This window comes from Lithobates pipiens, unplaced genomic scaffold, assembly GCF_037356315.1.
Source record: "Lithobates pipiens isolate NorthernLeopardFrog02 unplaced genomic scaffold, aLitPip1_a1.2 Scaffold_30, whole genome shotgun sequence".
Taxonomy (NCBI): domain Eukaryota; kingdom Metazoa; phylum Chordata; class Amphibia; order Anura; family Ranidae; genus Lithobates; species Lithobates pipiens.
Genome location: NW_027507791.1, coordinates 153216357 through 153242076, shown reverse-complemented (window position 1 = coordinate 153242076; position 25720 = coordinate 153216357). Strand labels below are relative to the sequence as shown.

General features: G+C 43.2%; 1 protein-coding gene across 26 annotated transcripts in view; it reads right to left on the bottom strand.

The window, feature by feature from the left end:
• The window catches only part of GPHN (gephyrin), a 935903-nt gene that overhangs the window by 50837 nt on the left and 859346 nt on the right, over positions 1-25720 (bottom strand). For all 26 annotated transcript variants that reach the window (XM_077464979.1, XM_077464987.1, XM_077464985.1 and 23 more), the window contains 3 exons: positions 13083-13204; positions 9418-9505; positions 7295-7368 (listed from right to left, as the gene is read on the bottom strand). In XM_077464979.1, coding sequence (XP_077321105.1) covers positions 7295-7368; positions 9418-9505; positions 13083-13204 — 284 coding nt within the window. The remainder of the gene's footprint in view (positions 1-7294; positions 7369-9417; positions 9506-13082; positions 13205-25720) is intronic.

Here is a 25720-nt window from a genome sequence, read left to right as displayed (position 1 = left end):
AATTTTTTGTCTGCTCAAGAAGTCTCCTACTCTGTTTAGCATACCCTTGAGATGCACTGCTGACAGGGAGAGTAAATGCTTTTCTGTCAACTCCAGTATTTCTGATGATAGTAATAGAAGAGTTCCGCTCCTTGTGCCCCCCTGCTTGTTCAGGTATGCCACATGGTGGCATTGTCTGACAGGATCTGCACATGGGACCCCTGAAGGCTTGGAGAGAAGGCAGTTAAGGCTAGAGCAACTGCTCTTAACTCTCTCCAGTTTGATGACATTCCTGCTTTGGCCTGGGACCAAACTCCCTGTGCTATGTTTTGACCCAGTAGGCTCCTCATCCCCAACTGCTGGCGTTTGTCGTGACCCTTATTTCTGTCAGGAAGGAAAAGAGTAGGCCCCTTGACTCTGGGATTACCAAATGTACTAGGAAAGTGCGACTTTTTGTTTCACTAAGGACTGCGTATTTCGATCATGCAGCGTTAAATCTCTTTTTTCTTCCTCTAATCCCAAAGTTGCATATATTGCTTTTAACAGACTGTCTACTTGCTCTAAGGACAGTTTGTATCTAGAAGGAGCATCCTTTGCCTCTTCCTCCTCCTCGTCCCTGGAGTGTGAGGAGGAACGTTCTCTTTGGGTAGGAGGGCCAGCCTCGGCCTCTACCGTGGGGGAGAATTGTAAGCCTTGAGAGGGGTCTGAGGTAGTTGCTTGACTCAGGGATGGTGTTGCAAGAGAAGAGAGGAAAGCCTGAATGGTAGCATCTAGCTCTTTCTTAACTGATGCGATTATTTTGCTGCATGCGGCAGAAGCCTTTTCTTTAACTAAGAAGTCAATGCAGACCTGACAAAGTCTTCTTACAACCCTCTAGCAATTTTGTTTTACATGAGGGGCATCTCTTTTTGATAGCTGGCTCTGAGAAAGCTTTGACCAATGAGTCAAAGCTTTCTCCTAACAAGCTCACCACAGGTACACAGGCAGAACATAAAACAGCTCCCTGTGCCCAGACAGATCCCAGCCACCAAGGGGGAGAATAAAAAAGAAAAAAAAAACTTTGTGAAAGAGGCACCAAAGTGAATAGGGTAGACTCCCCATACCCTCTTACCTGGGCCTTGCTGGTGCCCATGCTTGTCCCATTCGCCGCTGCCACTGCTTCCATAGTGGTGCTGCTCCGTTCGGTGTCTCCAAACGGCAGTTCTGGAATCCAAAAACACTACTGCGCTGGACCGGAACTGAAATATAAGCACTAGATCGCTCCTCCCTTCTTTCCCTGCGCCCTTCCGCTTGTCATTACTATGCGCCTGTTCCCAGTGCTGCCCCCTTGCCAGATACCTCACTTCTGGCCATACGAGACTCTACTCTGCCTCCACAAAGATGGCGGTGGCCTGTAACGCCGTCATGCAGTCTCAAAAGCACCCCGCGAATGACCGCCGCCACCTAAGGAGCGACTCCCGGAACAGTTCAGCTGAAAGAGAAAAAAGGAGCCCACTTACCAGCTACCCTCTGGTGCGGTGTGGGAGGAGCAGATTCTCTGGAGGAAAAAACATGGTATGGTGGGGTAGGCAGCCTGGCCTCTCAGGACAGCCCCATAAGAGACCCTGGCTCCTACTAGGTGTTCCCTTGCTGGAGGAAACACAAAAACTGATAAGCTGTGGGAGAAGCCTCCTTTTAAAATATGGTGGAGTTTGTGCTTCCTGTTTCCTAGTGGGTAGAGCCGCTCTCTCACGTGCTGTCCTGAAAGACGATAAGGGAAAATGTGAATGAATAAGTAAGCATTCCATGAAGCACACTGACACGAAGTGTGCTGAACTAAATAATCAAAAAATGGACCTACTCAAAGAAGATTTTGCTCTGGCCGTGGTGGAACAAACAGAATTAAAGTGGTTGTAAACCCTTACAAACCACTTTGACCTACAGGTAAGCCTAGATTAAGGCTTACCTGTAGGTCCAAGAAATATCTCCTAAACCTATACGGTTTAGGAGATATTTACCTGAAGACAGCCACCGCTGTCTACGGCGCAGGCGCACTGGGTAAGCCGCAGATCACGGCGATATGCCGCGAGTGTCGACTCCCGTGCGCATGCGCGGGAGTGACGTCATCTCTGCTCCGGCGAATCACAGTGTTGGAGCAGCGAGACCCACGGAGACCCACCAAGAAGATGGACGCTCGGAACTACAGGGGACAGCGGTGACTTCGCTGGCTCCTATGTCAGGTAAGTGACACATAATAGACTACTATGCGATGCATAGTAGTCCATTATGCTTTACCTTTGCAGGGAATCAAAGAGGAAGTAAACCCATAAGGGTTTACTTCCTCTTTAAGGCTTAGTGACTTCCTCAGAGAGAGCTCTGGCAGTGAAGGATTGTCAAATCACCCTTTTGACATAGAATCTTGCAACCGAAGGTGTCCCAATATTTGGGGTTCAAGGCTCTCTTTAACCGCTTGAGATCCACGCTATAGCCGAATGACGGCTACAGTGCGGACCTGCTTTGCTGGGACTACGTCTATTGACGTCGTCCCGTGCACGAACGGCCTGCGTGCGCGGCACGCTCTGGGATCAGCGAGTCTATGAGACTCGCCTGATCACAGATCGGAGCAAGGAGTCGATCCCGACCCCATACCACGTGATCAGCTGTCAGGAAATGATAGCTGATCATGTGATCACAACACAGCCGGTAATTGGCTATTTTTCCTGTCAGCGCGAGGAGAAAACAAAAAGCCGATCACCGGCGGCCGTGAGAGGGACTTCAGTCCCGATCACGGCGAGCTGGGGCCAACTCATCAGTGCCCACCTGCCCCCTGCCAGTGCCACCTAATTATAGGAAAAGTGCCACCCATCAGTGCCAATAGTGCCACCTATCAGTGCCCACAATCTGCCTCAACAACAGTGCTGCACCTCATATGCCACATATTCGTGCCCATCAGTGTCATCTACCAGTGCCCATCAGTGCCGCTATCAGAGCCACCTATCAGTGCCCATCAGTCCCATCTATGAGTGGTACCTATCAGTGCCACCCATCCGTGCCATCTTATCTGTGCCCATCTTTGCCCATCAGTGCCGCCTTATCTGTGCCCATCAGTACCGCCTTATCTGTGCCTATCAGTACCGCCTTATCTGTGCCTATCGGTGCCACCTAAACTGTGCCTATCAGTGCCCACCAGTGCAGCCTATCAGTGCCCACCAGTGCAGCCTCATCAGCGCATTTCAATGAAGGAGAAAAATGACCTGTTTGCAAAATGTTATAACAAACTATTAAACATGATTTTTTATTTTTTTGCATCTTTTTTTGTTTGTTTAGCAAAAAATAAAACTCCCAGCTGTAATTAAATACCACCAAAAGAAAGCTCTATTTGTATGGCCGTGCAATTGTCATTCAAAGTGCATCAGCGCTGAAAGCTGAAAATTGGTCTGGGCAGGAGGGGGATTTAAGTGCCCAGTAAGCAAGTGGTTAAAGACTATGTGATTGCCAACAAAATAAGCAATCTTGTATTAGATCTCAGCCTAACATCAATCTTTGGACGTAAGGTGGTGGGGGGGGGGGGGGGGGTTATTTACTAAAGGCAAATCCACTTTACACTACAAGTGCAGTTGCTCTAGATCTGAGGGGGAAGATCGAAATGAGGGGAAGCTCTGCTGATTTCTAACATCCAATTATGTGCAAGCAAAAATTATGTCTTCTATTTTCCTTGCATGCCCCTCTCAGATCTACAGCGATTGCACTCCCAAATAGGATTTTTTTAGAACTGACTGTGAATTTTCAAAGCCATTAGTCCAGGGAAAGTGCATGTATATGCATTCTGTGTGAAAAGGTAAAAAAAAAAAAGTAAAGTATAGAAGACAAGCAAGATATTTTCTATTTAAAATCAATCACTTACATTTGAACAACACAGGATTATAATCTATTTATATATTTTTTGCCCTATTCACACAGAACAAATGTATACACTCTCACTATGCGAATAGCTGTGCAAATTAACACCTTAGTTAAAGTTAAAAAGAGTGCAAATTCTCAATTCAGTGATCCACCTCGATCCCATACTTGGGCATTAACCTTACATTTTCTTACCACTCATTATAGGATGCCAGCTAACCTCCTCCCCTCCTTATTAGATCTAACTTCTTAGTAGACATTTGGGGCAAGTCTCACCCTTCCTGGATCAGTCACATACACAAGATCATAATATTGATTGATATAATAAGCTTTTGTATCCATTCAGGGTCCTACCAATCCTTGTTCCACACCACGTTCTATCATCTTTTACATCGCTCCACAATGTCTCACTTTTAAGTTCATCTAGAGGTCAACTAGGCCTAGGCTGAACAGGCAATTGATGTGCAAGCCTATGAGCAAGGGAGGGTTTGGGGGTCCCCAACGTCTCTTACTACAACAAAGCATCCCAGATAGCCCACAAGTCCAACTATGCATGGGTAAAGTTGCACCTATATGGAATTTCCTTGATGTGCTCAATACTGACCTCATTCCACTATCTTCTATGCTCTGGACACCCCCTCCTCACTGCTATGATCTAAACCTCTTAATCTGGTACTGACTCATACCCCAACAGTCTGGGAAGTACGTCCGTCTGTCTCCACACCTCCCACTCTTACAGATATTTAACTGTTCCCCTCAGAGTTACCGTTGGTGGTGCAATAAGGGCCTCACAACAGTTTGTTACCTATTGACCACACAGGTCATTCACTCCTTCCAACACCTAAGGGACTCCAATGACTTATCAGACTCCGAAAGATATAATTATCTTCAAATTTGCTACCAAGTGGAATCATTAACGTTAAGGACCGTATACACGGGCCGAATATCAGACGGCATCAGCCTGTTGGGTTGAACAAAAAAATACTTCTACTGTGTACCAGGCTTCTACTGTATATTGGGCAACACTAATACACAAACCCCAAACTACTGTTTGAAATGTAAGTGCAATTTTGACACCACTTTACCACCCGAGGATTGGAATAATATGTGGGAAGCTCTGTGTAAGTCGGCTCACAACATAAGTATGCTGGAAAACTCATTCACAGTTATGTCTCCGTAGTGTATTACGCCTGCTGGGATTGCAAAGTGCCTCCCCACTTACCTCTCCTCATGTTTTCGGGGCTGCTCAGACCTGGGGGCATGAATCATGTATGGTGGATGGGCCCCAGGGTCAAGAGGGTGTGGATATATACACTATGGTCAATATGATCCTCCATGTCAACTTGCGTAAAGATCCCTGGGAAACGCTTCTACACAAACCAAAATTTACATCACTCGATGGGTGCATAGGCTTATTAATCACATTTTTATGACCACAAAGTAGACAATACCGAGGGCATGGGGGTCACTGACCCTCAGCTTTGATGAGGTGAAAAGCGGTGTACATGGCACACTTATAAATTTAAAAATGAAAAACTCACAGTGATTCTTAACAACACATATGACAAATTTCTGTGTGCCTGGGAGCCTTAGCTAATAATTTTCTTCCCAGCTAACCATGTGCTTTTGAAACTGTAGCTTAAGTGCCGTTATGCCTGTTTTGGTTAATGTGAGCTTCTGGGTTAACCTCCTCTCCCCTCCTTCAGTACTCGGTCTACCCTTCTTTCTTCACTTTTTGCCAGCTCTTCATCCTTTTCTTCTAACCCTCTTGTTTCTCTTTTTTTTATGCTGTCTCCCCTTCACTATGGGTAATCGTGAAAGGGAAGTTGTGGTATTTTTATGTATTTGAACTAACCACCTCAAAGACAACTCAATTTGCTCTACTGAGATCTTCTTCTAATCGGTCTCTTTGTGACATAACTTTGAATATTGCTCTAGCTTCTATTTTCCCCATTGATAGTGCAGATAATCCTGTAAAAGGCAACATAGTCTCTAAATGTTAAGATCCATCATCATAACAAAACCACAGGTAAAGATATCCTACATATAGGAAGAAGGAACGTGTGCTCTATAAATAGGAAGCAATCCTCGTCCCCTTGCAACCACATAACCTGCCCTGCAAACATGATAGCATGAATGATAATTAAAGTGGTATTAAACCCCAAACCAAAAATGTAATATATTGCAGCTTACCAATAATTAGATGTAGTGGCTGCAATTGTTTTCTTTTTTTAGGCTTTTTCTCCCTCTGTTTTCATCTGGAGATATGGCCAGTAACAAATCTCCTGTATTAGAGTGCCCCCGATCTGGATCATAGAGCACAGAGGTCACATTTGTACAGCAGCATGGTCAGTCTTGGGGGAGGGGAGTGTCAGATGTACTAGCAGATTTAAATACAGTAACACATTGAGGTAAACTCCAGCTAATAGTTTATAAGCAGTTAAAGCGTTTTCTTTTCTGATGGGATAAAGGTTTTACATAAATAAAAGCTGATCATTGTAAGCAAACCCTGCCAGCGTTAAATTGTTTGTCTCATCCCTGTAACTAAAACATCTGCACGAAAGCTTGTGCTTTAAAAGCAAAAGACTTACTGGTGAAAACAGCAGAAAGCAAGTTTAAAAAAGAAAACAAATGCAGCCACCACATATAAGAATTGGTAAGCTGCAAGGTAATAAAAGGGTGTCCATTCAGACACAGAGCTGTGGCTCGACCCCACCCTCTCTCTCTTCTCATTGGCTCACTGGTGTGATCGTCTTAGCCAATGAGGAGCAAGAGATCCTGGAGAGCAGGGAATGTTATGCACATCGCTGGATCGCGATTGGACTCAGGTAAAATATTTGCTGATCCTTCCAGAAATCTTGTTAACTGTCCTCGTCAGTTGCGATGTTCCTAGCTATATCTTCGAACCACAGAGCTCCTTCTCTCTTTGTTATAGAGGGGGAGGTTATTGTTGTTCTGTTCTAGGGTGGAACAGCTACAATAAGTAATTGCTTTCACCCTAGGCGAGGAAATGTGTTAGTGGCAGACTCACCAGGTGAAAATAAAGGGAGAAAAAGCCAGGAGAAATAAGTTATCAAGCACAATGACACTTAGCAGCTCTATTGTTCTGAGGCATAACATTTCAGATGCTTTCTGGCATCCAGGAAGCTGCCAATACAAGTGAATTGCTGTACGTGGCCATGTTAAGATAAACACTGATGAATTCCGTATCAGTGTTTGCCCTGGCATGTGTTTAAGGTGCTTCTCCCCAAACATGCCACTTGACATTTGGAGAGAAGCACCATACATGCAAGCATGGCTGTGTACTGCCCATTACTTGAAATGGAGACTATACGTAATATGTCACATCTAAGCAATGGTAAGCTGAAAAGTATTACAGCCTTTTTTTTGGGTTTAGATATACTTTATGGCACACATTTAAACATGAAAGACTTACCCTGGCTTCATAAAAACTCGACCAAAATGGATTTGTGCATGAAGATCTATATCCAGCACTTGCTTAAGATAGTCCTGTTATGAAAGAAAAATGATAAGACAAACACTTCTCAAATCTGCTACCTTGCATTCTTTAATTTGCAATAAAATACACCACAATACAACTAGAAAGTTAATGAAATGCCAAGAGACTGGCTAAAAGTATATAAATTTCTTACATTAATTTTCTAACACTGCAAAAAGAGACAGCTGGATATTCACTGGCATCTACTGGGAATTCCCCTGCCACTATCCAGACAGCTGCAGAGATGTATTTATGTAAGCACAAGACATAAACTGAAAAGAAACCATTTATTAAAAAATCTAAGGCTTATTGACTTGATCTGAAAAAAAAATTCGACATATGACTAGCTATAAAGGTTATATGTCACTCCCATCTAAAGATGAGACAATGGAAAACCAAATGTAATTCTATTTATTTTATTTTGATTTCCTTCAATGCTCTTGAATCTCTACAAACAGTTTATACTAATTTAATGCTTCCATTGCACACTTTATTTTGTTGTTTTCTAAAATGTTTTCTAGAATGGTGACAGGTAGTGAGACATTAATATAAACGTGATAGGAAAGGGGGCATGCCAAATATCCCATGAAATGCAAAAAGGGTATAATTTGAAATCATTTATTGAAAGTAGAAAAAAAATGGTTAAACCAATGCGTTTTGCAGGGCTGCTACCGTTTGTAGATGGTAAACAAAGAAAATCCCACACGGGTGTGTCTCCTGAATCAGAATTGCTCAATGAGCGCTGTGGTTGTAACGGCAGCATTCATTAATATAAATATGATATTAAACCCCTAGTTACTGGAACCTACATTCTAAAGACACAACAGTAGATAACAATATAGAGCAGTGATCTCCAAACTGTGGCCCATGGACCAGATGTGGCCCTTGGTTTGTCTTTATCCAGCTGATAGAATTCCTTCTATTGGCACCAATGATGTGGCATAAATCCTCCCACTGACACCAATAATGGGACATAATTCCCTCCAATGACGCCAAGAATGGGGCATTATTCCTCACGCTGATAGCAACAATGGGCCACTATTCCCCTTAACAATACCAATGATGGAGTACTGTTCTTCCTTTTACTGACCACGGGTCACTTCTACTGACCACCAAGCCCAAGTTATTGTTTACTAGCCCCTACTGGCCCCCCTTAAGGCTGAAGTATGGTAAAATAGCCATTTGTTTAGAAGACCTGGAGACCCCTTCTATAGCATGTATGGATAAGTGACAAAAATTAAGTATTTGAAAGGTCAGGGGTCTCCAAACTTTTCAGTAGGAAGGCCACATCCTAAATTTTACAAATATTTGCAGGCTGAAACAACTCAGATTCATTAATGAATGACCCCCTTACATTAGGGTTCCCCGTCAGATTTACCTTTAGTTCAGGATCCTCCATCAGTGTCCCCTTTACATTAGGGTCCCCCATCAGAGATCCATCAAAGCCCCCCATACATCAGGGTCCCCATCAGAGCCCCCTTAAATCAGGGCCCCATCATAGTCACCCCTTACATCAGAGTCTTCCTTACCAATGTAAGAAAGGCAGAGCAGGTCTGGAAATGCTGGAGCTAACACGTCATTGGTTACTAAGACCACTGGTAGCGGGGATTGAAACAGAGCAAGTTGAAATGGGAGGGGCAGTTTATTGTAGGGAGTGGAGATGACAGCAAGCCTCTGCTGATCTGAATCCTCAGTCACACTTTGAGGGTAACACCCCTGACCCGAGCTGTGGCCTGCTTAAAAACAGACCAGAGTTTGGAGATCTTTGTGTTAGATGAAAAATACAAGTATTTAAAATGTATTACTGCTACATAATACACAGTCACGGCTGTATCCTAACTGACAGCTTAAGGCAACATCAACACTTTTGGTTTCTATATTATAAATAACCCTTATTGTAAGGGCATTAAATAAACCAGATCTTACATTAAATTTTTTATTTGGCTTAGCTAGCATAAAATTGGTTGCTATGGGCTAATGCACTTTGTACACAGGTACTGCCCTTTGTATTTCAAATTAATAATCATTTATAAATAATTGTATAAGCTATATAGTTTTACCTTCTCTCCCATGGACACACCACCTGACGTGATGATAACATCAGCACGGCTGATACCTTCATTTAAGGCATTTAATAAGTCATCTGGGCTGTAAAGAGATTCAACCAAAAATAAAATACTTTTGCCTAAAATATCATTTTTCAAGGTAATTCAAGTCTATTAAAGTAAAATAAATCATAAGCAGATGTTCTGTTTAAAGTAGAACAATGAATCAACAACAAAACAATGAATCAGCAACTAAGAGTTAACATAACAAACCGGCTTTTGCCACGCTACAGTAAAACCTTGGTTTGAGAGAATTTTGCAAGACAAGCAACATTTTTTCATACATATTGACTTGATATATAAGTAGCGTCAAGTCACAACTAAGTATAAAAGAGAAGAGAGGTGCCTCTAAGTGTGGCAATATGGTTACATTTAATGAAGGTACAACATTTAGAAACTCGCATCCTCCCAACTCATCATCCTCCGCACCGCCATCATCCCTTCCACGTTGCGCTCCACAAGCCTCACTTTCAGATTGCTCTACAGCAAGGTAGTCTTCCCGGTCACCATGGCAGCAGTGAGAGCCAGCGGTGCAGAGGATGGTCTATGTGGACAGCTTTACCCCAAGGTGCCTGCATAGTTAGATGTGCCTGTTTTAATCATCAACCATGTGAGTGGCTAAATGTTGTACCTTTATTAAATATTGCTACACTTAACGGGTGCCTCTCTTCTCTTTTATACTCTGTAGCTCATGCTGGATTTTGCTTCTAATTCTCTTGTAAATGGAATTGTTATGGTTACACAATCTATCACATTGCTATGATCTTTTTATATGGACTGAAAACTGAAAGACCTATGAATAAATAAATGATTGTGGAACGAATCATCCGAATTTCCATTATTTCTTATGGGGAAATTCTCTTTGATATACAAGTGCTTTGGATTACAAGCATGTTTTCGGAACGAATTATGCTTGCAATCCAAGGTTTTACTGTAATAACCTTTGATTCTTGCATTCTTCTTTTTTTTTGCTACTAGATGTTCGTAGGCAGATGGTCAGCAACATTCAACCCACTGCCTGACTCAGGCCATCCTGGACCCTCCTAAGCCTGTCCCTGACAAGTCAAAGTAGAAGCAGCACATTGATAAGCTCCTTTTCCAGTCATTCTGCTTTCGCTTATCAGTATGCTTCATGTCAGAGCATGAACCAATTGCTGCCTTGTATCGCATCTTCCTTTCACACTCCAGCGCTACTATATTACAGGGACTGCTAGCAGAAGTTAGGGCAGATTGATTTGAGGATATGACACTGCCAGAATTCCCATGAAACTTCAAATACAACTTAGGCCCTATTCAAACCTTAACTCAAAGTTTCAAAATTCTCAACATAAATTCCATGAACTTCAATTGTAGCTGTTCACTCATGAGCACTCAGACACCTGAAGCTCCAAAAGCTACATGAGCTACTATTGATGCATTTCTGGCCCACAGACTTCAAAGGGAACAACTGTAAACGCATGCATCAATGAAATTTAAGTGTTGTTTTCAGGTGTATTTTACGTTTTCCCGGGGGCCAGCTCCCGCTGTGATTATACATAGCGAGAGCTGATCAGCAGGTGGCGGCGGACATCGAGTACTTTGGTACTGAGGGAGAATGGTGGTCTGCCTATGTAAACAAGTGACTGATCACCGCCATTTAAAAAAAATAAATAAAAAAATAATAATATATATATATATATATATATATATATATAAAATGTCATAAAACTATCCCCTATTTTGTAAACGCTATAACTTTTGCTCAAACCAATCAATAATCGCTTATTGCGATTTTTTTTTATCAAAAATATGTAGAAGAATACATATCGGCCTAAACTGAGGAAAACATTTTTTTTATACATTTTTTGGGGGATATTTATTATAGCAAAAAGTAAAAAATAATGTGTTTTTTCAAAATTGTCGCTCTTTTTTTGTTTATAGCACAAAAAATAAAAACCGCAGGGGTGATGAAATACAACCAAAAGAAAGCTCTATTTGTGGCAAAAACAAATTCAATTTTGTTTGGGAGCCATGTCGCATTACCGCGCAATTGCCAGTTAAAGCGACACAGTGCCGAATCGCAAAAAGTGCTTTGGTCAGGAAGTGGTTAAGGAAGAAAATTCATTTTAAAGAGGGAATGGTGTAAATAATATTTATCTACTACCACAAATATTTAAATTTAAGATTCAACAGATACAAATAACAGATATAATCCCTAATTTCATCCAGTTATGTTTTCATAAAAGGCAATTTTTTTTTAAGGTGTACCATGGCGCATGGGCGCCTCCAGCCCTTACAGGATTATGAGGTTCTTCTTCCAATTGGCTCCTGTCACTTTTTACATTTACCCAGATGTGCATGGCTCTGCCTGCAGAGCCACATCACTCATTCAGGTCTGATTCACACCTATGCATTTTTGCACTACAGTCCACTTAACATGGTTTCCAAAGGAACACGTTCTGTAGTTCAAATGTGCAAAATGCAAAAAGCAGTAAAATGCATAGGAGTGAATCAAAGCAGACGAATAAACTACAATTCAACGCATCAGAGGGCCTATTTACAAATGGAACTTCCACCAGCTCTGTAACTGAAGGACCTCAGTACGAACATGGAAACATCTAATTCTCTCTTTATGTCCTACTCCAGATACAGTTATGTCCAAGCCAGAGTGGGAGTGGCAGTACTATCATCCAGTAAGGATGTACCTACTATTACGTATCACTGTTTGTCCAATGCAAATAGCTTGCTTATAGGAGAAGACAACACAGAGATGACCTTATCCATGAGCGGCCATTCCTTTACTGTCCTATTACTAGCTTGGGAAGGTCCCTGACGATGTTGTACTGATTTAATCAGAGGGCAGCTTTAACCGCTTCCCGACCAGCGCACGCCGATGTACGTCGGCAGAATGGTACAGGCAGGCATATTGGCGTACAGATACGTCCAATCTTAAATGCCGCCCTGCCATCGCGAGTGCGCCGCCGGCAGGGGTGATCAAATACCACCAAAAGAAAGCTCTATTTGTGGGAAAAAAAAGGACGTCAATTTTGTTTGGGAGCCACGTCGCATGGCCGCGCAATTATCAGTTAAAGCGGCGCAGTGTCGAATCGCAAAAAGTGGTCTGGTCTTTGACCAGCAAAATGGTCCGGGGCTGAAGTGGTTAAAGAATTACAAAGCCTTTGGCAAGTATTATAGTTAAATCCCAATTTCAGAAAAAAAAAATATTTTGTTTTTTAAATAGTGTGGGGTAGAGCTAGGGCCTTTATCAAGTTTTTATTTCTGTTTTCCTGACAGGAAGTGATGGAAAATCTTTCCATTGGCGACAGGCATTAACACATTTTTAGTGGAGTGGGAAAGGTTTATTGCTTCTGACAATGTTTTTATTTCGGTCTGTGACTGCTTGTTGAGGAATATCTCTTAAAATACAACAATCATCTAATTTCTTTGAGCACCTTCATAATCTCAGTAGTTTCCTCTTGTATTTCATACATGACATATAAAAGTAAAATGAGTCAGTGAAATATCTCAGTTAAGTGGAACTATAACTGAAATTACATATAGTAAGTCACAACTGCAGCACTGGCTGTGAATGCAGAAATAATGTTCCTAATTTATATATGCACTTAAAAAGTGACACTTACTTATCTCCTACAATACCCAAATTAATGGTAGGATAGCCATGTTCCTGAATTGTTGCAAGAAGAGTTGAGCGATTGCTATCACGTATTTTCCCTGGCATAAGATCGTCTTCGGGATTTAAAAGCTGCAAAAGAATGTAGACATACATGGTAGGCAATCATTCTATGTACACAAAAAAAATAACTTGCTTGGAAAGCTCTTCCATTTCTATATTCAGCAATGTAAATGAATAAATTCTTTGCTACATTTACAAAAGTGCTTTAAAATGGTTGTAAAGGCAACAGGTTTTTTTTTATCTTAAAGCGTTCTATGCATTAAAATAAAAAGCCTTCTGTGTGCAGCAGCCCCCCTAATACTTACCTGAGCCCGATCTTCCTATAGCGATGTCAACGAGTGCCTCAGCCATCCAGGACTCTCCCTCCAGATTGGCTCCCGCTGCTGTCAAAGTCAGTTAACCGTTCAGAAAAGAAAGGGGGCAGGGCTGAACCGGGGCTTCATGTATGAATGGACACAGGGAGCTGCTGCTCGACTCGGGTACCCCCATAAAAAGCTGCTTACTGTGGGGGCATTCGACATGAGGGAAGGGCTAGGAGAGCCGAAGAGGGACTCGAGAAGAGGAGGATCTGGGCTGCCCTGTGCAAAACCACTGTACAGAGCAGGTAAGTATAAAATGTTTGTTATTTCTATAGAAAAAAATCTTTACAATCACTATAAGTTAATTTCCAGATTCTCCTCTATTATTCACAGTCCCCCAGCAGAGTCCTTTAGGTGCTGTGAGTCCATGTAATGTTGTCTGAGGCCCCTTAACACCCCTCCTATTTCCATTCTACTAATAGGTAATTCATTATTGCATATGCAAGGATAAAAAGTAATAACAAAAAAAGTGCAAGCATTATACAGTGACTCTCCCATAGCTGGTTGTTGGCATATATTACGATTATACAGTAAATTAATTTAAAGAGTATTTAACCCAAACAAATATTATATTGCAGTCTATCAGTACTCGAGTGGCTTGTAGCTGAAGTTGCCCAAGCTGTTTTTAAAGGGCTCTTCCCCAGAATGCAAACAGAGGTGGATTTAAGCATTTATTTTGAATCTCTAAAGGCAGGCATAATAACCCAAGGGACGTTTTAAGAGTTTCTTAAAGAGTGTTACAGAGAATTTTTTACAGTTTATACTGAGGTAAAGTCTAAACAATGTCATGGTTCTGGGAGCTCTTCTGGCTATATGACATTAGCAGATTAATAAATACCTAGCACTGAACATCCAGGAAAAACAAATTAACAAAGTTCATGTATTCTTCACATTGATACACCTTAAGTTGACTTTAGAGGGGTTACGTTGCCTTGAAAAAGTATTCATACCGCTTTAAATGGTGTGTTCATTGGCCTCCATTATGCTGTTTGTTCACTATGGTTCTCTAACAAACATCTAAGGGCTTTGCAGAACAGCTGTCATTATACTGAGATTAAATTACATGCAGGTAGACTCAATTTACTAATTAGGTGACTTCTGAATGCAATTTGTTGCACTAGATTTTAGTTAGAGGTGTCAGAGTAAAGGAGGCTGAATACAAATGCACACCACACTTTTGTGATATTTATTTGTAAAAAAATAATAATGTGAAAACCATTTATTATTGTTCTTTCACTTCACAATTATGTGCCACTTTGTGTTGGTCTACTACATAAAATCCCAGTAAAATACATTTACGTTTTCGGTTGTAACATGATAAAAAGTGCAAAATGTTAAGGGGTGTGAATACTTTTTCAAAGCACTGTATGTTTTCACTATTACCATTTTGTAGTGGCTGTTTCCTTTGGAACTCAAAGTCCTTTTTGGCAACTTTTAAAAGCCATGGCACTCTCTAGGACATTTAATGCATCCTGGGCTACTTTTCTAAAGGTTGAAAATCTCTCCTTCAAATTATCCCCCACCAAAGCAACAAGAGTTTCTTTTTCTGCTTTTGCTGCGCAGTATTTCCCTGTATCTTTGTCTATGCTTGTGACTTCTATTATATCAGACTGATACAGTACTTGGTGATGTTGTCCTCATTTTTCACTGTGGATACTTATCTTGGTCCTGCAATGCTTTTACATTTTTAACATTAGTAATTATGACACATTCGTTTTGCAGTCTCAGCCTTAGGCAGGACAGTACAGTTTGTTATCTCCCATGGCAACATCACTATAAACCAGCTCATCTATTATAGGAAACTCTTGAAAGCATTTTTGACTATAAGCTGGCAAGTAGCACCAAAGTTTTGCATACTGTAGAAGAAACCCTTTTGGTAACATTGTTGTATGGAATGGCTTTAAACACTTCTGCTTTCCTAGTTCAGTCCAGCATTCTTCTAGGTTGCCTTATATACACCAAATCAACCAAAATAATCCAGCCATGTGTCATGTGGGAACTTGTTTATTCTATTTACAAAGAGTGTTCCAAATGGTTTTGAATCTTTGCTCACAGCAAACAACATATTTTTAAAATCAGGAGCCTGTGGTTCTTAATTTAACCCATGCACCCATATACTTTAGAGCAAGCCCTTTTGCGAATTTTGGAAAGTTGTCTTGATAATCTCGAGCTCTGACACTCTTGGTCCCTCATTGGACTTCAGAAAAACCTTTGTTTCATCTGATACCACTGCTAGCAGGGAACATACTTCCTTCACATGACACAAGTTTTTTGCATTAGCAAAGCAGCATCATTTTCAAATTCACTATAAATTAAAAAATGACTATGCTGCGCTATCTCCCGATGTTCTTCCCAACGATAAATCTAAAGTGCCAACATTGAAGCAAAAAAAAAAAATTATATATATATATATATATATATATATATATATATATATATATATATATATATATATATGGTCCTTTGTTGCTGTGATAATATAATCTGTGATGTTCGTTACACTCCACAGAAATGAAATAATAACACAAACTCTTTAAAGAATATATATATGGTGCCACAATTGTGAATCATAAAGTGCTATAGTGCATAAACGAGTGACATCTTGATCAAACAAAGGTCAGTCCAGCATAATAAATACACAGTATGTCACAAAAGTGAGTACATCCCTCACATTTTTGTAAATATTTTATTCTATCTTTTCATGTGACAACACTGAAGAAATTACACTTTGCTACAATGTAAAGTAGTGAGTGTACAGCTTGTATAACAGTGTCAATTTGTTGCCCCCTCAAAATAACTCAACACACAGCCATTAATGTCTAAACCGCTGGCAACAAAAGTGAGTACACCCCTAAGTGAAAATGTCCAAATGTTGCCATTGGAGTCCTCTTCCACTCCTCCATGATGACATCCTCTATCTGGTGGATGTCAGAGACCTTGGGCTCCTCCACCTTCCATTTAAGGATGTCCCACAGATGCTCAGAAGGGTTTAGGTCTGGAGACATGCTTGGCCAGTCCATCACCTTTACCCTCAGCCTCTTTAGCAAGGCAGTGGTTGTCTTGGAGGTGTGTTTGGGGTCGTTATGTTGGAATACTGCCCCACGGCCCAGTATCAATATGTCACAGTACATGTTGACGTTCATGGTTCCCTCAATGAACTATAGCTCTCCAGCTCTGCAGCACTCATGCAGCCTCAGACCATGACACTACCACCACCATGCTTGACTGTAGGCAAGACACACTTGTTTATCCACTTTTCACCTGGTTGCTGCCACACACGCTTGACACCATCTGAAGCATGCTCTGCTTCTGTACGTCACAGTACATGTTGACTTTCATGGTTCTCTCAATGAAGTGTAGCTCCCCAGTGCCAGCAGCACTCATGCAGCCCCAGACCATAACACTACCACCACCATGCTTGACTGTAGGCAAGACACACTTGTCTTTGTACTCTTCACCTGGTTGGCGCCACCCACGCTTGACACCATCTGAACCAAATAACTTTATCTTGGACTCATCAGACCACAGGACATGGTTCCATTTATCCACGTTCTTAGCCTGCTTGTCTTCAGCAAACTGTTTGCGGGCTTTCTTTTGCATCATCTTTAGAAGATGCTTCTTTCTTGGATAGCAGCCATGTAGACCATTTTAATGCAGTGTGCGGCATATGGTCTGTGACAGGCTCCTTTCAACCTCTGCAGCAATGCTGGCAGCACTCATACGTCTCTTTCCCAAAGACAACCTCTGAATATGACGCTGAGCATGTGCGCTCAACTTCTTTGGTCGACCAATGGGGACTAATGTTCTTAGCAGAACCTGTCCTGTTAAACCACTGTAGGGTCAGTTTTAAGGGTCCTGGCAATCTTTTATATAGCCTAGTGTAATATTTGGGGGTTATTTTAGCTTAAAGGTAGAGCTTACCAGTGAGCTGGATCCACACCAGATGTCGTTTAAGGGCTTGTAGGCCCACTTTTATTAAAGAAAGAAAAGTCCAGAAACAAAATAGTTGCCCACACAGGGGTTTCAGCTTTCCACAGCAGTAATGTATGTAGAACCAAAAATACCAAGCCACCTGGCTCTCTTTAGCAGCACTGCTGCTCAGACTTCTGCTGCAGCCCTCTTGGCTCTTTAACAGAGTTCTGTACACCCAGTACCTCAGCACTCCTTAACAGCTTCTCTTTCAGCCCACAAGCTTGGACCCTCTGTCTGCTCTGACAGACCGACCTGTGCAGACATGCACACTTCTTCTCCCTTACACGCCTGGACTCCTCGGAAGGGTGGAGCCCAGAACCATGGTGTTGGCTTTGTTTTAAGCCCAAGACCCACCTGTGCAATCATCCAGCCAGACTGCTGGCTGTTCCCAAAACCCGGTCCCAGGATTGGAGATTCACCACATATCCCCCCCCTTTGTTTCGACCCAGAGGGCGGAACACCCAAGTTACTTTTGGCACCTCTGTGCCAGATACCATTTACAGAAGTACCCTCCTGTCCAACCTCGCTTCTCCTAACGGGGAACTCCACCCAATGCCTCCTTTGGTGTTTCCCTCTAAGCCTTACTGTCACTCTGCTATGCGCTTTGATGCGACCTTCCCAACTTTTCTTCCGAGTGCATTTCCATAAGCACTTCCTCTCCTGAAATCTTAATGGGTTCCCGTTGGTCTTCCTACCAACCCTTCTGCCTCCACGCTTCAGGTTCCCAGGTTTCCCCAAAACTCTCTCAGCAGTACTGTTCTGAGACTGTAGGGGGCCTATTTCTATAGTGTTTAGAACAGAACCCCACCTCTTATTTCTGGTACCTGACTCAGCAGTCACTAATTGATTACTAGGTTTACCTGTACCTTTGGGCACCACATCATCATGTACCATTAACACATTATTTGGTTCATCATTAACAGACATATTCAAACCAACATTAGATCTCTCAATGTTGCACATGTCACCAATGCCTTTTGTTTCAAAATTTGCTAGGGCAGAGTCTGCAGAGGGCACACATACTGGAGGGCCGCCATCACCCACAGGAACCTCACAGGACGCCACCTCCCCTGGGTTCACCCACTCTGCAGGCAGCTGTCCTACCACTTGACCCGTTCTGATGCCATCTGTATTTTTATCCACCGGAACAGGCAAGCTCTCGTCTGATCCACATACAATTTTTATCACGCTCCTTGCCCATTCCCCTGTCCCGGGGACCTTATTAGGTTTGTCACCTAAACCAAGCACTGGACTGGGGACCCCAGTCTCTTTAACCACCTTTGTTTGAGCCCTGGTCAGGATCTCTGCTGCTTTCAGGTTCACACTTGGCCCTTCCATCTCATGTGGTTTTTCTACCGGTGCAGTAAACGCGCCCTTAATCGATAACTGACCAGCACCACCCTGAACCATAGCAGCAGAAATGCTTCCCATCTGGCTGTTAGGAGGTGAATCCACAGACATTTTAGGCTTATTTACAACTTCTCCAAAGTCTGTCTCAAATATTTCTTCTGCACGTAGTCCAGCAGCATACATAGCAGCAACTTTTAACAAAATTAGCAAATTTAGGAATAAACCATTCCTGTCCCGTTTTACTTTGCTCTGTACAGCCTGCCATACAGTGCTCCACCTAGTGGTACTGCGCAGTCCATCAGACTGTGGAGGAGACACACTAGTATAGATTGGCTGTACATCCCAAAGTTCAAGCATCTCTTTTAATGCTTTGGTAAATAACCAGGCCCTTGACTCCAGACCTAAGTCCTTCCTGGGGATTTTCATGACACTGGGGATGCAGAGAGACTCACTTGCTGAGACTTGAAAAGTTGCGACGGTTAACGGAACCTCCTCCCGGCTGGAGGTAAACACAGCCTGGTGCTCCACCAGAGCGCTGCCAATTGCTGGACTCATACCCAACTTCTCAGGCTCAGCATCAGTGAACTGCTCCAGAACATTACCAGTGACAACGTCACGTTGACACTCCATGTCAACCTCAGTTTTGTGGGTTACAGACAATGTCTCTGCTGTGCCCTTATTTGGTTCATCCTGCTCACCAGGGTTAACCCCTGCAGCAGCCACCGCGCCCTCAGGTACAAGCTGTTCTGCAGCCCCTCCTGCTGGCCCAGCAGAAACCGTGTCCACCTTATCTTTGTGCATAAAAGCCTCATCTATCAGGGAGATAAGATTTTTGCTCCAACTATCCCAATCTGTTGTATGTGCGCTCCCTTCTGCGGTACTCCTCAGCACCGATCCATCTGCCCAAGGAGACACATAAGAACAGACTGGCTCAGCTGCAGACTTATTACACCAGTCATTGTAAATCACATCAGACTGAGGTAGCACAGGTTGCAATACACCATATTCACCACCTTGCTCAGCTTGCATTTCATAAGCCTCACACACCTTTGCATTTTTCACAGGTTGTGTTAATCCACCATTTACCTGCACATTTTTAGTACTAGCAGCTTGCACTAACACATTACCATTACACAGTACAGTTCCATTCTGTCCCACCAGAGTGACATCGCAGTTGTCCAGGGCAACCTCTGACTCCAACACGTGAAGTTCCCTGGAGATTCCTGTGGACAACTGTGCTGTCTTACCACCAGTTGCTACAGGCAACAGCCCATTTTTGATAACCCCAGGTTCTTTCAGAGCAAACGTTTTCCCAACAGCATTAAACTTTTCATTAACAGTAACACTTATAGCATTTTTCGCATTTGTAGGCTGTCCTAGCCCACGGCCAACATGAGCCTGATAGTCATTAGACACAACACTTTTAGTCATCAACACAGGATCTATTTGGATTTTAACCCTTGCCTTCCCACTATATAGGGAAAAGTCATTCTCAAGTGCACATTCAGTGGCCCCACTAACTGGGGTCACTCTCACATCATCATGGACAGTCTCGTAACCAGTCCTTTTATACATGAAATCAGCAGTTCCAGCCATCATTTCATTAAAGACAGTCTTACCCACCGCAGTAGTTGGGGTCACCATCTTCATTTGAGTATGTTGTCTTATGCACCAGTCCTCTGCTGCACTTTTACTGGCCAACTCCTCCTGGTGGCCACAGGATGAAACTACAGCAGGCATCTCCCACCGTTTAGCACCCCCTGCAGGCACAACAGGAAACTTCTTGTTGCTAGGGGTGACTGCAAACATATTTCCACCGGAATCTGGGCCTACAGACAAAACTTTCTCAGCAACATTATCTCCAGCCGTATTCCACAACCTAGGGCAAGAAAACATGCCATGCCCCAGCTGGCCACACTCCAGGCATGGTACTGGACGATTTTTTCCCAAAGCGATTCTCTCCTGGTGATTCCCAGCTGGCCGAAATGCACAGGCCTCTTTGTGGGGATGCTGAACCAAACCTCTACTGCAGCTCCTTTCAGGCATAAATTTCACTCCGGTTGCCATGGGAGACCGCACTCTCCCAGCAGAACTTTGCTGGCTCTCTCCAACATGAAAAATTGGCTCCTCCTTAAGCTGCTTTCCACGATCCTTATTAGACATAGCCCATGGTACAGCGACAGCCCGACTGGCTTCCTCTGCGTTGCTATGGGCAACCACTCTCATCCTCAGCCTTTGATCAGCCTCTCTCCTTGCATATAGCATGGGCTTCTCTCTGCTGGATCCCGTCTCATGCTGTGACACATTCACATCTTTCACAATAGCTGTTGTTTTAACTGCAGCAGCTTTGCCAGGGGCAACAACAGCCCTCTTCCAGTTATGGACATCCAGCGGCTTTTCCCTTGCACTGAGGGTTGGCTTCCTTTCCTCTGTAGCTTGGTCCAGTGCTGCTAAATGCCGCTTGCACCAATCCACTGCAGATTCAAATGCTGGTGGACTCTCCATAACAGCAGTCACCTGTGCACTCATTGCACCAGTGTTGCTAGGGACAACCCCAGCCATTTTTCTCCTTGATAAACTCTGATCAGGTATGTATGGGGCTCGTTCAGGCGGTAACAACCCCTCCAACCACAGAGCTCTGTCTCTCATTTCAGCAAACCTGGCTTCTTTTAAGAGCTTTGACCGCCCCATACTTAGAGACTCCAGAACAACTTTAAACAGTCCAGGAAAATGAAAGGGTCTCTTTTAAAGCAAGTTGCTTTTCTCTTAATGCAAGCTTTCCTCACCTGCACATTGCACACACTGATTGCGCTGTCTCATGCACACAAACACAGTTCATAGCAAGAGAAAAAAAAAAATTTTTTGACTTGAACTTACTGTGGAGCAAGGACCCGGATTCCACCGTCTTGTGCCCGCATTCGAACACCACTTGTAATATTTGGGGGTTATTTTAGCTTAAAGGTAGAGCTTACCAGTGAGCTGGATCCACACCAGATGTCGTTTAAGGGCTTGTAGGCCCACTTTTATTAAAGAAAGAAAAGTCCAGAAACAAAATAGTTGCCCACACAGGGGTTTCAGCTTTCCACAGCAGTAATGTATGTAGAACCAAAAATACCAAGCCACCTGGCTCTCTTTAGCAGCACTGCTGCTCAGACTTCTGCTGCAGCCCTCTTGGCTCTTTAACAGAGTTCTGTACACCCAGTACCTCAGCACTCCTTAACAGCTTCTCTTTCAGCCCACAAGCTTGGACCCTCTGTCTGCTCTGACAGACCGACCTGTGCAGACATGCACACTTCTTCTCCCTTACACGCCTGGACTCCTCGGAAGGGTGGAGCCCAGAACCATGGTGTTGGCTTTGTTTTAAGCCCAAGACCCACCTGTGCAATCATCCAGCCAGACTGCTGGCTGTTCCCAAAACCCGGTCCCAGGATTGGAGATTCACCACACTAGGCAATCTTTGTGTAGAGCAACAATTCTTTTTTTCAGATCCTCAGAAAGTTTTTTTACCACGAGGAGCCATGCTGAACTTTTAGTGACCAGTATGAGAGAGTGAGAGAGATAACACCAAATTTAACACACCTGCTCCCCATTCATACCTGAGACCTTGTAACACTAATGAGCCACATGACACCGGGGAGGGAAAATGGCTAATTGAGCCCAATTTTGACATTTTTACTTAGGGGTGTACTCACTTTTGTTGCCATTGGTTTAGACATTAATGGCTGTGCGTTGAGTTTGAGGGGACAACAAATTTATACGGTTATACAAGCTATACACTCACCACTTTACATGGTAGCAAAGTAAAATTTCTTCAGTGTTGTCACATGAAAAAGATATAATAAAATATTTACAAAAATGTGAGGAGTTTACTCACTTTTGTGAGATACTGTAGAGTCCTTGTTAGATATATAATGGTGACTTCATAAAAACGTAGGAAGCAGCTGGTCTGCCTCACAGAGAACGGACATACGACCTCAACTTAAACCCAGTGTTTTAGGCACATTACAGAGTGGTGCACTACATGCACCTGACCCATGTGAGTACCATGTACTGGGGCTTTTTGTTTGTACAATAAACTGTGTTAAAATGGTATTACGCTATGGAGTTTCTTTTTACTGTTTGCATATGAGGAAACAGCACCAGTGAGCGGTCTGGGACCATACAGCTCACTTTGAATCCCTAAGGTGATTGACATGCGTGGTTGACCGAACTTAATTGGGAGGTCACACGCTCTGAGGTGAGAGGCTATTGCCTGAGGGTGGGGAGCACCCGAGTGTGGACACCGTAACACGTTGTTTTCAAATTTTTATGAAGTCACCACTATATATCTAACAAGGGCAATACATTTATTATGCTGGACTGACCTTTGTTTGATCAAGATGTCGCTGGTTTATGCGCTATAGCACTTTATGATTCAAGTTTGTGGCACCATATATATATTCTTTAAAGAGTTTGTTTTATTATTCTTATTTAATTTCCTCTGTGGAGTGTAACGCACATCACAGATTATATTATTACAGAAACAAAGGACTTTATATACAATTTTTTGTTGAGATATATATATATATATATATATATATATTTTTTTTTTTTTTTCAATGTTGGCTCTTTAGATTTAGTGTTGGGAAGAACATCAGGAGATAGCGCAGCATAGTAATTTTTTAATTTATATTGTCTTCACATGCTTTTATGAGACACGATTAGTGCTAACAGCTGTCGATGATCAACACACACTAAATAATTTTATTCATATATTTATAATAGGTAGCTCGCAAGATCTTCGCGGTTTATTCTCAAATTCTCTCCCTATGAAGATCAATTTCCTTTATCAGCATACAGAATTTCAGTCTTTCCAAGGACCGGTAAAAACTCTTGAAGCTAGGTTTACTGGGGTTGCATTGACCTGCCACTACACCCATGCACCCAGGCAGGTCCGGACTGGGACGAAAAATAGACCTGGGCATTTTAAACTAACCAGCCCCAGGGGAAGTCGGGAATTGGCATTCACGGGGACTGTTGGTAAAGGGATTTGGGGTTCCAGGATGTGTGGATTTGGTTACACTTACTTTTTTAATTTAAAGCGGAGTTCCATCCATTTAAAAGTCAGCAGCTACAAAAAGTGTAGCTGCTGAATTTTAATAATCAGACACTCCCTGTCCCTCGGTCCAGCGATGAGGGTGCAGGAAAAAATGATATGCCAAATGTGGCATGTCAGGGGTTCACCAGCACTTAAAGTGGAAGTTCCATTTTTGGGTGGAACTTTGCCTTAATGTGACAGATTGGGGCCAAAGTCAGATATAATAGAGTACTCACAAAGCCAGTTATTAAGAAAAACTCCTCTATAACTGGCTTTGCAATGCTTTATAACTGGATCTGTGAGTAATACAACTGGTTTTGTTAGTACTGCAATGTCAGTTATAAAGCATTACTCTCAGAGCCAGTTATAAAGAATTATTGCTTTATAACTGGCTTTTTGAGTAATACTTTTAGTAGTGCTTACAAAGCATGTTAAAGTGGTTGTATAGTCATTTTTATGACTTTTACCTACAGGAAACCTATAATTGTCAGGTCACCTTGAGGCCAGGTGACAGATGCACACCGTAGGGATCAGGAGTGCACCGCAAGGTTGTGGACCCTACAGCTGACTGCTGCAGACAGGAGTCAAGGTGATAAGGAAGACAGGGCCGCCAGAACACCAAGACAGATGCCACCGGGGTTAGAGCGTAAGATTCCCTGGAGCGCAAAGTCTAAGAGCCAGCAGGTGTTCACCAGAGCCTCTAGAGGTGAGGATGGACTGGGCTGCAACTGGCTCCAGGTCGCGACCCCCAGCTCACACCCACAGTAGGCAACAGGAGGATAGGGATAGTGAGGAATAAAGCCAAGGTCGGGGGCCACAAGCAGACAGGAATAGTCAGGGACACGCCAATAGGTTAGGATCACAGGCAAACAGGGATAGCCAAGGACACGCCAAAGTCGGTAACGGAACAACAGAAGAGCACACGGCAGGTAACAGGAAGCTAAACACACAAAGGTTGATCAGCAGGGTTGGTCTGCAGTGCACAGGCTAATATAGAGTTCTCTGATAGGAGCTAGGGTGGGGACATGCCAGAGGATGGATTACAAAAGCAGTCAGGTGAGGGTCGGCTGGTCTCTAGAGATGAACACATGGAAACAGGTAAGCAGACAAACTCTATTGCATAACCATGACAATAATAAGGCTTACCTGTAGGTAAAAAAAAATCTCGCAATGCGCCGCTGACTGCAGCGGCGTATGCGCACAGGGGATTCTCGGCTGAAAGTCTGGCAGACTCCGGACCCTGCCGGAAAGAAATCTCCCGCGCGCATGCGTGGGAGTGACTATCACGGCTCCGGACACTCACAGCGCCGGAGCCACGATACCCGGAAGAAACGCTGAGGGAACACGTCAGCTCCCTCGTCGTGGATCGGGCCAGATGTTGGGTCTCATTCTAGGGTAAGTATTTCATAATGAGCTAGTATGCGGTGCATACTAGCTCATTATGCCTTTTCCTTTGCAGGTGAAGAAAAAAATAAAACTTCAGCGGGTATACAACAGCTTTAAATATTTCACCCACGGTCAACTTCTCTGGGTAGAATGGTCTCCCCTTCAGCCTGAGCCAGGCACATCACTGCTGAGGGAGAGGGTGCCCAGTGACAGTGGCGTAGCGTAGGTTGTCAGCGTCCGGGGCAAGGCAGGTACTTTGCGCCCTTTAATCCGTGGATTTACCTATTCTTATCTTGCACCCAGAGAAATCTGCCACGCTCCTGCCACCATTGAACCCGACATGACATCAAGGGCAGCACATTCTGGAGAGCGCCCCTCCATAGCCCGGCTGCCTTAACCTTTTTGGGCATGGAGTTCATCAGAGCTTCACAGGCTGCCACT